This window comes from Choloepus didactylus, chromosome 14 (genome assembly GCF_015220235.1).
Source record: "Choloepus didactylus isolate mChoDid1 chromosome 14, mChoDid1.pri, whole genome shotgun sequence".
Taxonomy (NCBI): Eukaryota; Metazoa; Chordata; class Mammalia; order Pilosa; family Megalonychidae; genus Choloepus; species Choloepus didactylus.
The window spans coordinates 94,696,787-94,709,058 of record NC_051320.1 but is presented as its reverse complement, the minus strand read 5'-3'; the positions used below and the strand labels follow the sequence as shown (position 1 = coordinate 94,709,058).

The following is a 12,272-nucleotide window of genomic DNA, read 5'->3' as shown; positions in this document are numbered from 1 at the left end:
GCAGAGGAGGCAGGAGGGGGCGTTCCAGGAAGAGACCTGTGCAGAGCCCGGAAAGGAGGGCGCATGGAGGTGGGGCAGTTGGGAGGTGCCCCCCAGGCTCCCCACACCCCCATGCTCCAGGGCCTGCACTAAGCAGCGAGAGGCAGAGGTCAGGACGGCACGCGGTCCTCTCGCCAAGGGGCCCGAGGCTGCGGTGGAAAACAGGCGTGTTAATGCATGGTTAGGAAGGCAGCAGGAGCTGCGGGTCCCAGGGGAGCCACTCGTGGTGTGTGCTGGAAACATGGCTTGTGTCCTCCTCCAGCCTGTGCGTTCTCTGAGGACAGAGAGTGGGTTTGTTTCTCTTTAACTCCATGAGCCTAATGCTGCCCGTCACCACCCCACGGGATGGTTCAGTTTGCCCAGCGGTTCCTGCCCGTTGTCTCTCTGTCCTCAGCGCTCTCTGTTGATGACACCCATTGTGGAGGGGCGGGGGCAGCAGTGGACAGAGGTGGTAAATGCAGCCCCCAGCCTCGTCGGCATCCGGGCTCCACTGCTTGTCACGTGCTTGGGCGACAGGGCATCTCCCGAGCGGGTGGGGCCCTGGCGTGGGGGTTTGTGGAACACACTGCCGTTTCTAAGTAACTGGGTAAAACGTGGGTGCCTGCGCCAAGGTTGCGACACCTTCTCCTGAGAGGGTGGTGGTGTCCGCAGTGAGCAGAGGGGGTGCTTTTATCAAAGACTGGTGGCCTGCCCCCCTCTCTCCTCCCAGTGTCTCTTCCATGCTAGTGGGGCCCATGGGCTCCCGGCCCTGGATTCGCGAGGGGAGCCGCCTGAGGGGTGCAGATGCCGCGGGGTGGCCTGCACGTGCCGCCATCATTCCTTCTCAGCTGAGGCAGCTGATCCTCAGGGCTTTCTTGGGTGCTTTTCCAGAGGCCCCGGGACTTCCCTCTGCGCACTGAGTCCCCCCAGAGTCCTGACCCCAGGTAATCGTTCGACTCAGCCTTGTTGAGTCCCTTGGGTGGCCCAGGAGGGCACAAAGCCCCAGGGGTCCTGTTGGGTGCATGTGGCCATTGGAGAGCCACTGTGGGGCACCTCCTCGAGCCTGGAGGGAGCAGAGCCCTGAGTCTTCCCAGCGGCCTGCCGTGTGCAGGAGAAGCCTGGTGCATGTGTTGGTGGCTCGCAGTGTGTGTGTATGTGCCGTGTTCACACGTGACCACTGCACACTAAGGGCCTTGCGCTGCTGCCCACTTTCTGTGGCTCGGAGGCCTGTGCTGAGGACACAGCCTCTGGCCCTAGACTGCCCGAGGCTCCTCCATGGACTGACTGTGTGGCTGTGGGCAAGTTTCCTAACCTCTCTGCCTCCATTTCCTTCTCTGCAAAATAGGTGTAATAATAACGGCTACCTGTGAGTGCTGTGATTGAATTGAAATTACTCAATATGTGTAAGCTGCCCAGACCAGGCCTGGCCTGCAGTAGGCTCCCTGGAACTGTCGGCTCTTGGCTGCTAGTGCACTTGCACACTCACGTGCATGCAGACCCACAGGGTTATCAGGGGCCTGAATTTTCTACCTGCCCCCCACAAAGCCCACCAGCCCCCAGCACCTTTGATGCCTCATGGACTTGGGGAGCCCTAGAAAGCAGCAGAATGCAGCAGCCGCGCCAGTCTCCTCCCCAAGGGGAGGGGTGTCTCCTGAGTGCAGTGCTGACCCCCGTGTCTAGCCCAGGGCCTGGTGTGGTGGGCACCCCAAGTGGAGGGGCCAGTGAGCCTTTTCTTCAGAAAAGGCCTTGGATCTATCTAACTAGAAGCCCTTATTCCACATTCCTTACTTCAAGGGGTAATTTAATATGGTGCATTGAGTGTTTAAGTTAGAATATTGAAATCTATGGGTTCAGAAGAAGAACAAAGCCATCATTAACTCGTTATCTGTGGGAACTACACACTGTTCATAAAGATAGAGAACATCCCAGCCAATAAATTCTTAATCAGCAGCCCCTCTTAAGACAATTAAATTTCTAGGAAACTGAGAGGGGCTGTCATTTATTCTGGAGCTTGATTGTTTGCACAGGTGATGTGAGCAGGGGCTGGAATTGAGAAATGGAAATCCATCAGCTTCGGCTGTTGTGAAATAAGAGGTCTCCGCATCAGTTAGCCAATCACAGGCAGCCACAGGTATGGTCCAAACCCCACTTTGGACAGAAAGGCCCTGAGAAGGGGGATGTCAGCCAAGGGCTTTCCTGGGGGAGGGCTCAAAGGGGAGCCCTACAAGGGAGGGAGTCAGGGGGGCAGGAGGAGCAGGGCGGAAGTGGGCAGAGAGGTGCCCAGCAGAGACGAGCTTTAGCCTGACTCTGCCAGGTTTAGAGCTTACGACCAGTATTAGCCAGATCTTGACGCACGGGGGCTGGCCTTTGTTTGTCCCCTTTGCCCATCCATCTGTCTTTGGCTGTGCACTTCCTCTCCTAACCTCTCAGGCGTCTCCGCGACAGCAGCTGTCAGCCCAGGCCCTTTGCCCTGAGAAGGGTGTGGCTCTGGGTTCCCAGCCAGGTGGGGGTGACCCGGTTCCCCCCTCACAGCTGCTGGGAAGAGCAGGGCAGAGGCCCAGGTCCTGAGCCAGCAGCCACCCTTGTCACAACCCCGGGATTGGGGGGGGCGGTCCCCCAGGTTCCCGACAACCTGCAGGCCCAGGACCAGTGCTGATGTGCTTCCCACCTGTGTGTGCTCCTGTGAGGGAGAGAGGACTCGTTTGTCAGAGGTGATGCAACGGAACAGAGTGCTGTGTGAGCAGGCTCCTTGTCCTGCCCGTCGGAGCAGTCACAGGCAGAGGCCGTGGCTGTTGTTGAGATTCCGCCTGACACCCTCCGCCTGCTGTGTGCGCTGCTCCCTCCACTCCGGGAGCCTGGTCCTGGTGAGGGGTGTCCCTGAGCCCACCCGTGTGCCTTCGTGGGGCTCAGCGAGCTCCGTGACCAGCGGAGGGAGACGGGCACTGCTGACAGGCAGGGGCATGGGGACGGCAGGGTGGTTGGAGAAGCTGCCTCCCGGCAGGGCAGGGGGCCGGGCCAGGGGTGCACAGGTGCCAGGAGGAGCTGGGATGGGACGTGGGCCCTGTGGCTGCACGGTGACCTGGGGCAGCCCGACCGCTCTGGGCCTGTTTCCTCCTCTTTCTGATGGAAATCTCTCTCTCCTCCTGCCCCTCTCACCAGCTTCCCTGGACATCTTTGCTTCCTTGCCCCCATAAGCTGCTGCCTCTGCTGGGGTGCTTTACTCACCCCTCACTCTCCCAGTGCCCTAAACCCCTTGTTTTCCATGGGGCTCTGCTCAGCTGTCCCCTCCACTGGGAAATTTCCATTTTCTGTAGGGGTTACTCCCTTCCTAATCACAGAACCCTTCTTTTGATGTTCCAGCAGCAACTAGGAGCTCAGCTCCTGGCCTAAGTTCAGCATCCTGGCCACATCCCAGGGCCTCATCCCAGACGTACGCTCAGGAGCTGTTTGTTGGGTGAACGAATGAGGCAAATGAATGAACCCTATTTCCCAGGATTGTTGCAGGATCAAATAAGATAATTAAAAGCACTTTGCAAATTATATAGCAATAATAATTTCAGTTCAACAAACAGACTGTGTGTGTAATGAGATGGAGAAAATTTCATTCACTAGAATTCTCTGGAAGAAACGATAAGTTGCTTGTGGTAGAATGGGATCCCTATGGGAGTCTGAAGCGACAGAGAGGCCGGCTGAACTGAGGCAAGGAGAGAAAGTTCCTGTCTCCTAGGAGAGTGAGGAGGGGTGGCCGATGGCTAAGAAGATGGGGTGCTGTTACCAGTAGCTGACATTTACTTAACACCCACTGTGGAGTGGGGTGTGTTACTACATTTACTCCTGTGACAACCCATGACGTTGGTGCTGTGATGGTCCCCACTTCACAGACGAGGAAACAAAACCCAGAGAGTTCAAGTAAACTGACCAAGGATCACCAGTGGTGGTGATCGGTTCAAATGCAGGCTGAGCCCCGGAACCTACACTTTGCGCTGTCCTAAAAGAGGGGGAGCCACGGGAGGGGCAGATGCAGTTGCTGGGGGTGTGGCAAGAGGGGCAGATGCTGGTACTCAGGTAACAGAGGCACAGATGCTGTTACTCGGGGGATGGTGATTGGGGCAGGTGCGGTTACTCAGGTAACAGTGAGCCGGGCAGATGCTGATACTCAGGGTGGGTGTCGGTTAGCGAGGCAGATGCTGTTACTGGGGTGTCGGTGAAGGGGGTAGATGCTGTTACTGGGGTGTTGGTGAGTGGAGCAGATGCTGTTACTGGGGAACAGTGAGTGGGACAGATGCTGATACTCAGGTAACGGTGAGTGGGGCCCTAATCTCCAGAGAGCGTCAGAAATGAAGTTCTTAAATGCCGTGGCTTCAGTTAGTGCAGGGAATGGGAAAGAGTTTGCAGCTCCATTTCTGAGAGATGCATTGGTCTTGATTATCAGGGCCTGGGAGGTGTCTGTTTTCTGCATTTCTGAACTTAATTTCTTCACCCACTGACACATGCTGAGAGACTTTATGACTTTCTTGTTTGTAAACTCACTTAAGTAAGCCCCATTTGCAATAATTTGTAATAATTGCGTAATTACAGCAAGACGTATAGCACGACAAACCCGACGCCAGTGTGAAAGCACTACATGTCAAGAGACACACTGGTTGTGTTCAACAGTGCATCACAGTTTGTGTGTTTTATTATGGGGAAACAACCTTCCTTATTTCTCCTAGTAAGAATAGTTGGAATAAAATTAGCCCAGCAGGTTTCCCCTCCTTACATCTCAATAGCTTAAGGTAGCAGGTTTGAGGGTGGGTGGAGAGGGCCTTGATATATTTGTGTCCTTCCCGTGTTTCCCACTTGGGGTGACATGTCTGGGGCTGGGGTTGGTTGGGGGCAGGTTTCCCACCTGAGGGCCCCCTAGAGTGTGATTTCATCCTGGTGGGTGCTCGGCCAGAAGCCACGTTTTCCTTGACTGCAGCCCACCCGTCCCTGCGGCGCAGAGGCGAGGCGAGTGTGGAGGGGCTCCTGAACCAGCTCGTCCTGGAGCACCTGCAGCTGGCTCCCCTGCAGTGGGGTGAGTACCCGCGGTCGCCGGGCCTTTCTGGGGGGATGCTCGTGTCTCAAAGTTTGCAAGTCCTTGGTGGCATGTGCTGGGGAGCCCAGGGGTTTGTGCGAGCTGAGTGACATCGTATGGAACCCTGTCAAGCTGCGTCGGCCTCCTGGCACCTGGGCCTCGGTTTCAGCTGACGAGAAGGGCCCAGGTCTGCGTGGCAGCCTCGGAGGCGCGTCCTGTCAGCCGTGGGCACCGCGCACCCTTGTGAAGGAGTTCAGTGCTTGTGGCAGCTCAGAAGGCTGCTGACAGACATCCAGAGCTGCCTCGAGTCCAGTGGCTGGAGTCGGCTCTCTCCCAGGTGGCCGGGGACTGTGCCTGGATAGGTGCGTGTTCCACCAGTGGTTATGGACCTGCATGTGATCTGGGATGGGGAAAGAGCACAAGCGTGTGGTTGGCATCTTGCCTTTGCACCCCATTCCCTTGAATTGGGCTTCAACAGATTTTCACTTTGTTTATACGGGAAAGTGTATATTCTGTAAACACCTAAACTAAGCTTTGTGTTCACCCCAAGGACATCACCATTGTTTAGCACTTAGCACAATTTATTTGCATATTTGCTTCCTGTTGCCCCTAGGAGCGTTTACCTTAGTTTGTGCCTTCCTAAATAGTATTCAAAAATATTTTGCTGTAAAACAAACTGAAATTAGTATTTTTGTGTTGTTGAAATGAGAGGCTTATTCTACTCAACATGATGTATTCAACATTCATCCATGTTGTAGCATGTACCAGCACTCATTCCTTTAGACGGCTAAATAATATTCCATTGAATGGACGTACCACATTTTGTTTATCCATTCATCAGTTGATGGACACTTGGGTTGCTTCCACCTTTCGCTTTTGTGAATAATACTGCAGTGAACACTGGTGTACAATTATCTGTCCAACCCCTGCGTTCACTTCTTTGGGGTGTATACCTAGGAGTAGAATTGCCAGGTCATATGGTAATTCTGTGTTTAACTTTCTGAGGAACCACCAACCTGCCTTCCACAGCAGCTGCGCCATTTTACATTCCCGCCAACATTGTACAAGGGTTCCTATTTCTCCACATCTTTGTCAACACTTATTATTTTCAGTTTTTTTTAATAATAGCCATCCTAGAATGTGTGAGGTGGTATCTTGTAGTTTTAATTTGCATTTCTTTAATGGTGAATGATTTTGAACATCTTTTCATATACTTTTGGCTATTTGAATATCTTCTTTGGAGAAATCTATTCAGGTCTTTGTTCCATTGTTTAAGTGGATTGTTTGTCATTTTGTTTTTGAGTTGTAGGCTTTCTATATATATTCTGGATATTTTGCCCTTAACAGATACATGGTTTCTAAATATTTTTTCTCCCCATTCTATAGGTTTGTCTTTTCACTTTCTTGATAATGTCCATTGCACAAAAGTTTTTAATTTGATGAAGTTCATTTTATTTATTTTTTTTCTCATGCTTTTGGTGTAAAAGCTAAAAATCCAGTGCAATTACTCCATTATTGCCTTATTTGTATTTAGTTGTTTTTTTATAGGGTACCATTTTTGATTCCCTTCTTTCCATTTTTTTCTATATTTTCTAGTTATTTTCATACTGGTTACCTTTGTAATTACATTTAGCATCTTAACCTAATAACAATGTAGTTGGACTAGTACCAGCCTAGTTCCAGTACTACACAAACTCTTGACTCCAAGTGTCTCCTTCCCTCCCCCTTCAGATTGTTATTCATAGATTACATCTTTATATATTGTATGCCCATTGGCATAGATTTAAAATGTTATTTTACACGTTTGCCTGTTAAGTCATATGGGGGAAGGGGGAACCAGTTACAAACTGAAAGTGCAATAATATGGGATTTTATTCTACCTATGTCATTATCTTTACCAATGTTCTTTATTTCTTCTTATGGCTTACCTGTCTCATGTCATTTTATTTCAGCCTAAAGGACTCCCTTTAACATTTCTTATAAGACAAGTCTTTCAGTTTTCATTTACCTCTAAATTTCTTAATTTCACTGTCATTTCTGAAAGATCATTGTGCCGGATACAGAATTCTTGATTGACAGTATTTTTCTATAAGGACTTCCGATGTGTCATCCCTCTCTTCTGGTCTCCATCGTTTCTGATGATAAATCCACTGATAATTTTATTGGGGATTGTTTGTATGTGACAAGTCATTTCTCTCTTGCTGTTTTCAAAACACTCTCTCCATCTTTGAATTTTGACAATTTTGCTATGTCTTGGTGTAGTTGTCTTAGAGTCTATCCTGCTTGGAGTTTGTTAAGCTTCCTGGATTTATATATTCATGACTTTCATCAAATTTGGGAAGGTTTCAGCCATTATTTCATCAAACATTTTTCCTGCCCCTTCCTCTCTTCCCCTTGTCCTTCCAGGACTCCAGTGACGGGTCTGCCAATACGATTGATGGCTCCGGCTCATGTTTCTAGATTATTTTTCTTGCCACTCCTCACACTGGGTAATTTCAATAGTTTTGCTTCAGGTTCACTGATCCTTTCTTCTTGCTGTTCAAATCTGCAGGCAAATCTGTGTAATGAGTTTTTCATTTCAGTTACTGTGCTTTGCAGCTCCAAAATTTGTGCTTGTTTCCTTTTTATAATTTTCATCTCTTTATTTTGTTCAAGCAGTATTTTCTTAATTTCCTTTGGTTCTTTGTATATGGATTCCTTTATATCACTGATCATATTTAAAACAGTTGATTTAAAGGCTCTAACTAGTAGTTCTAATGTACGAGCTTTTCTCAGGGATGGCTGTAGCAAATTCTTTTCTTTTTTTCCTTTTTCTTTGTGTGTTTTGTAACATTTTTGTCAAAAACATTCTGAGTATTATCTTGTTGTAACTCTGGAAATCTAGCTCGTCCACTACTCTGGGATTGCTAGTGTTGTTGAGTGCTGGAGCCATCAGTTTTTGATTTTTCCAAAATGGGAAATGAAAAGAGAAAAGGGGGTGGTGGAAGAGGTGCAGCCCCTTTAAGAGTGCTCTGCAGCTTCTGCCTGAGAGGAGCTGGTGCAGTGGCCCCCAGCTGTCAGAAACAGCTAATTCAAAGCAGCAGTCAGCGTGCACACACACGTACACACACACATTTTGCTGCCCATTGGTGCCTGCCGTGCAGCTGGGGGATGGAGGTTGGTAGCAGCTGCACAGAGGGTGAAAGTCACCGATATTTATGGCAATTTATCATCCTCCTCCTACAACTCTCCTTGGATGCTGCGGTGTTCCACCAGACTCTGGAGTTTCAAAACAGTTGATTCAGACAGTTCCTGCCAGTTTTGGTGGAGGATCTGATTCCTGGAGCTTCCTGCTCCAACATCTTCCCACTTACTTCCCCCTTTTAGTGTTTTGAGGTGTTATTTTGGAAATGTCATCCTGTCCCATAGCCTTTTGGAGTCATGCAGCCCTGGGTTCACATATTAGCTCTCTGACATCTTACCTGTGTAACCTTAGGCAAGTCGCTTAACCTCTCTGAGCCTGTGTATCCTCTCTTCTGGAATGGGGATGCCCGCACCTACCCATTCAGTGCCCAGCCCTACCTCCTGCCCTTCCTTCCCTCCAGGGCTCGCACCCCTCACCTGTCCTCCCCCCACACCGGAAACCTGGACTGGGATTCAGGGTGCTCGGCACAAACGGGGCCCTCTGGCCTTTGGGCCCGATGCAGGTGAGATGACATTTCATTAATGCCATCGACCTTTTCTCATTGCAGCCTCTGAGGGACAAGAAGCAGGGAAGGGACAGGGTGAGAGAGAACTGTGGTTTTAACTGCATTTGTATCTCAAAGCAACATACGTTGTCACCTGCGTGGTGTATTAGAGGCTGTACGTGGAGGCAGGTGGACCTTGGTTTGCAATTTGGTCCTGTGTGTACTTGTGGGGCGATCCTGGACTGGGATTTTGTGTCCCTGAGCTGCCATTTCTTGTCCCAGGATGGTGTGGGTGTCTTCTATGGCTACCTCACGGTGTTGCCGTGAGCGTCAGAATCAAAGTGAAGTGGCATTTGTGGAGGTTTTTGGGAAACCCTAAATCCCTAATGTCTGACTGCATAAAGGCTTATTATGATCATTTATGTTGATGATCAGAGCCTTTGATACAGTTACTCCTGGAGGACCAGCTCGGTTCCGAGAGCCCCTGTCAGAAGTCTTGGTGGGAGAAGCTCACTGAGGGGGCTTGGCAGTCCCTCTCGCCCAGGGCCAGGCAGCGAGTGGAGCTCTTCATTGGTGCCCTGGTGGGCTGGGTCACATGAAGAGGAAGTGCCCCTTGCCCCCACTGGGGCCGGGGTGAGCAGGTGTGGGGGGATGAGGGTTTGCTGAGTGCAGGGGTAATGGCGCTTGGGCACACGTATGCCACATACGTCATTAATGGATTGTTATTCCTTCCACTGCCAGTGAGCCAGCCGGCCCAGCAGCTGACGCCTGTTTCATCTCTGTGCTCGGGGAGGTGGGGAAGGTTGGAGGGGGCCATGTGTGTGGTGGAGAAAGAGGATTGGCAGTTCGGTGCCAACTTCGGTTTTCCTAACTATGACAGTTGTAAAGTGCATCTCTTAGGATCGTGGTTTGAGACACAGTGCGTCGGAAATCTGAAGACCATTTCACTTCTTGGTTGTGAGGTTAGGGGCAGGATGCTGTCCCGCCCTCCACCAGCTCACTCACCGGTCGGATGTGACAAAGCCACTGGACTGGGTGGCCGGGGGCTCCTCGGGCACAAGACATGGGTGGACGCTCTGTGGACTCCTGTTGAATGACAGTAGTTAGGAAACCATAAACTCATTTAAAGTGTGAGCTCTTGTGAAATATTACTAAGGTTTGAACAGAAAACCCATCTGTTTCTAAAGAAAATTGATTTCCCTTAAAAAACTAATAGAAATGAGACAAAACTTGTACTAATGAATCATGTCAGTTGAAAGAAATGAAGTCCCCAAAGAACAAGCCATCGCAGGGCCCCATCCCTCTGAGCGCGCCTGCGTGGAGGTTAATTCCATTCCAGAAACACCCAGGACTCCTGGGGGACACGGGGCTCCTTCTTCCACATTTCCTTTGCTGCCTCCTGTTTGACTTTTTGGCTTGGGTCAGCGGTTTGTAAGTTCATCTCACGTGTACACCAGTATGTTTGCAAATAGTTCAAGTGTGAGTACTTTTGTCCTGGAAAAAATGCTTGACTTTTAGAGGAGAACAGTGAGACCCAAGCAGCATTTCTGCCGTGAGGCACCCCTTGTAGGGGCGCGGGCAGCCCTCCCCTGTCCTCGCAGGAGACCGAGCAGGGACCCGCACAGCCTCCTCTTTCCCCTCCCTGGGGAACAGCCCCCACCCCACCCCACCCCTCCCCACCCCAGGGCCCGCTTCTATCCTCAGGCACTAAACATTCCTCAGGGACAGTGCATAATACTCCCCTGTTTCCAGCATCTTGTGCTTAACTGTTACATCTGGTTATTTCCAGTGAACATCTCAATATAGAAATGTTTGCTGGCTTCCCTGACTAGACCTGTTTTCTGGTGATGGAGTCACTAAGCCTGAAGATGCGAACATGCTTAAGGCCCTTGGATCTTCTGTCAAATGAGTATGTGATGGGGACACTGGGAGACGTAGATTTCCGATGTGACCTTCTCGCTGGCCCCCGCTGCGAGCACAGGACATCCAGCTTCCCTGTGAAGGTGGCAGTGTGGAGGCAGGTCCTGCGCGGTTCAGAGAGACGGGAGCCCGCTGTGCGCTTGGAGACACTGTGGTTCCCCGAGAGCTGCGTCGTCTATTGGGGGGCGTCATGATTGCAGACCCCCATGCCACAGACGCGTCTGCATCCCAGGAGGGCCACTGCCCCTGGGGCTTCTGGGTCACCCCCACCGCAAGCTGCCATTTAGTGGTCTCATGGTGCCTTGGCTTTTCCAGCCTTCTGCAGCCCCTGGAGTAGTCCATGACTGCAGCGAGCTCCCAGGGGTGCCTGCAGGGCTCAGCCGAGTCGGAAGGCACCTCTTCCCAAGGGCAGCCAAGTGGGATGTTCCACTGCTCGCCCGGACATTTTCTTGGATCCTTTTTTAAAATCATGTATTTTTGTATCTGTGCATGTCCAGAGAGGAGAGCAAGCCCCCTCCCTGTGTGTACTCGTAGCTCAGGCCCTGGGGAGAGAGCAGGGAGCAGGACACTGGCACATGGCACGAGCCGGGGTTGCGAAAGCAGGGGGCTGCTTCTGCTCCTGGCTGTGCCGGATCCTGCCGAGTCGGCCCAGGCGCCCTGAGCAGCTGCAGCCCTGAGTGCCAGTCCTGTCTCGCGGAGTGGCTTGGACCCAGCCCCTCACAGGTTTGTTGGGAGAATTGAACAAGCTCATTCAAATAAACCTATTATAGTTAGTGCGCAAATCTCTATTTTTTTTTTTTTCTGTCTCCTCCGTCTTCCTCTTTCTCTCAGGGATCAGCTTCTCTCCTAGTAGAGGAGAAAACATGGCCAGTATAAAAACAGCAGTAACAACACAGCGGGTAATTTATTATCTGTTGTGGTTGGAAAAGCCGCGTTTCACAAGAGGAAGGCTCTTTGGAGGAGGAAGACGTGACTGAAGTGAAGGGAGCAGGGCTGTGTCGTCCAGGAGGGAGGCCGGGGTTGAACTGGGAAGGAGAAGCGGCTGGGCTGGAGTTGTGGCTTGAGCTTTCCACCACGGTCAGGGTCAGGGGGAGAGTGTAGACCACGATCTGTCCATTTCCAGTGTGGAAAAAGCTGGGCCGGCCTCCTCGCTGCTGATTTTGACCCTGACCCATGTCTGCTCCCCCCACCTGCCCCGCTGTGGTCACTGTCCACGTCGTCCCTGGCCTCAGCGCACGCCCCCCACGTCCTTCCTGCCACCGCGTCTCAGCCCCCTGCCGGCTCCTCACCACTAACTGGGACTCCCGGCTCCTAAGGATTCTCCAGGGCTCCCCTAGGGGGTGAGGTAAGGAGACCCTGGGGTGAGCAAGTTCAGATTTAGCCCTGGGCGAGTCCCTGCTTACCTGCGGGCCTGTCTTGAGCTTCCAAACATCGGTCACATCTGACCTGGGCCAGGCTTGGGCCGATTGGGGCAGGGGCGGTGGGAGGAGTCATTTAAAAAAATCACGATTTTTCCGAGGACATTTCACGTACCAGGCAAGGTTTGTGGACATTTCCTTTCAGGATTCCTCCCCTCAAGCACAGCAGTCCTTACATGACCCCTTTTGGGT

General features: G+C 51.5%; 1 protein-coding gene and 1 long non-coding RNA gene across 2 annotated transcripts in view; one reads left to right on the top strand and one right to left on the bottom strand.

Moving 5' to 3' along the window:
* The window catches only part of TRAPPC9 (trafficking protein particle complex 9), a 743,379-nt gene that overhangs the window by 596,802 nt on the left and 134,305 nt on the right, over nt 1–12,272 (top strand). The window contains exon 22 of the mRNA XM_037803518.1: nt 4,984–5,074. Coding sequence (XP_037659446.1) covers nt 4,984–5,074 — 91 coding nt within the window. The remainder of the gene's footprint in view (nt 1–4,983; nt 5,075–12,272) is intronic.
* LOC119509473 lies at nt 5,402–12,191 on the bottom strand. The gene is made up of 3 exons (XR_005211716.1): nt 12,066–12,191; nt 9,748–9,828; nt 5,402–5,474 (listed from the first exon to the last, which is right to left on the bottom strand). It is a non-coding gene; the product is annotated as an uncharacterized LOC119509473 (long non-coding RNA).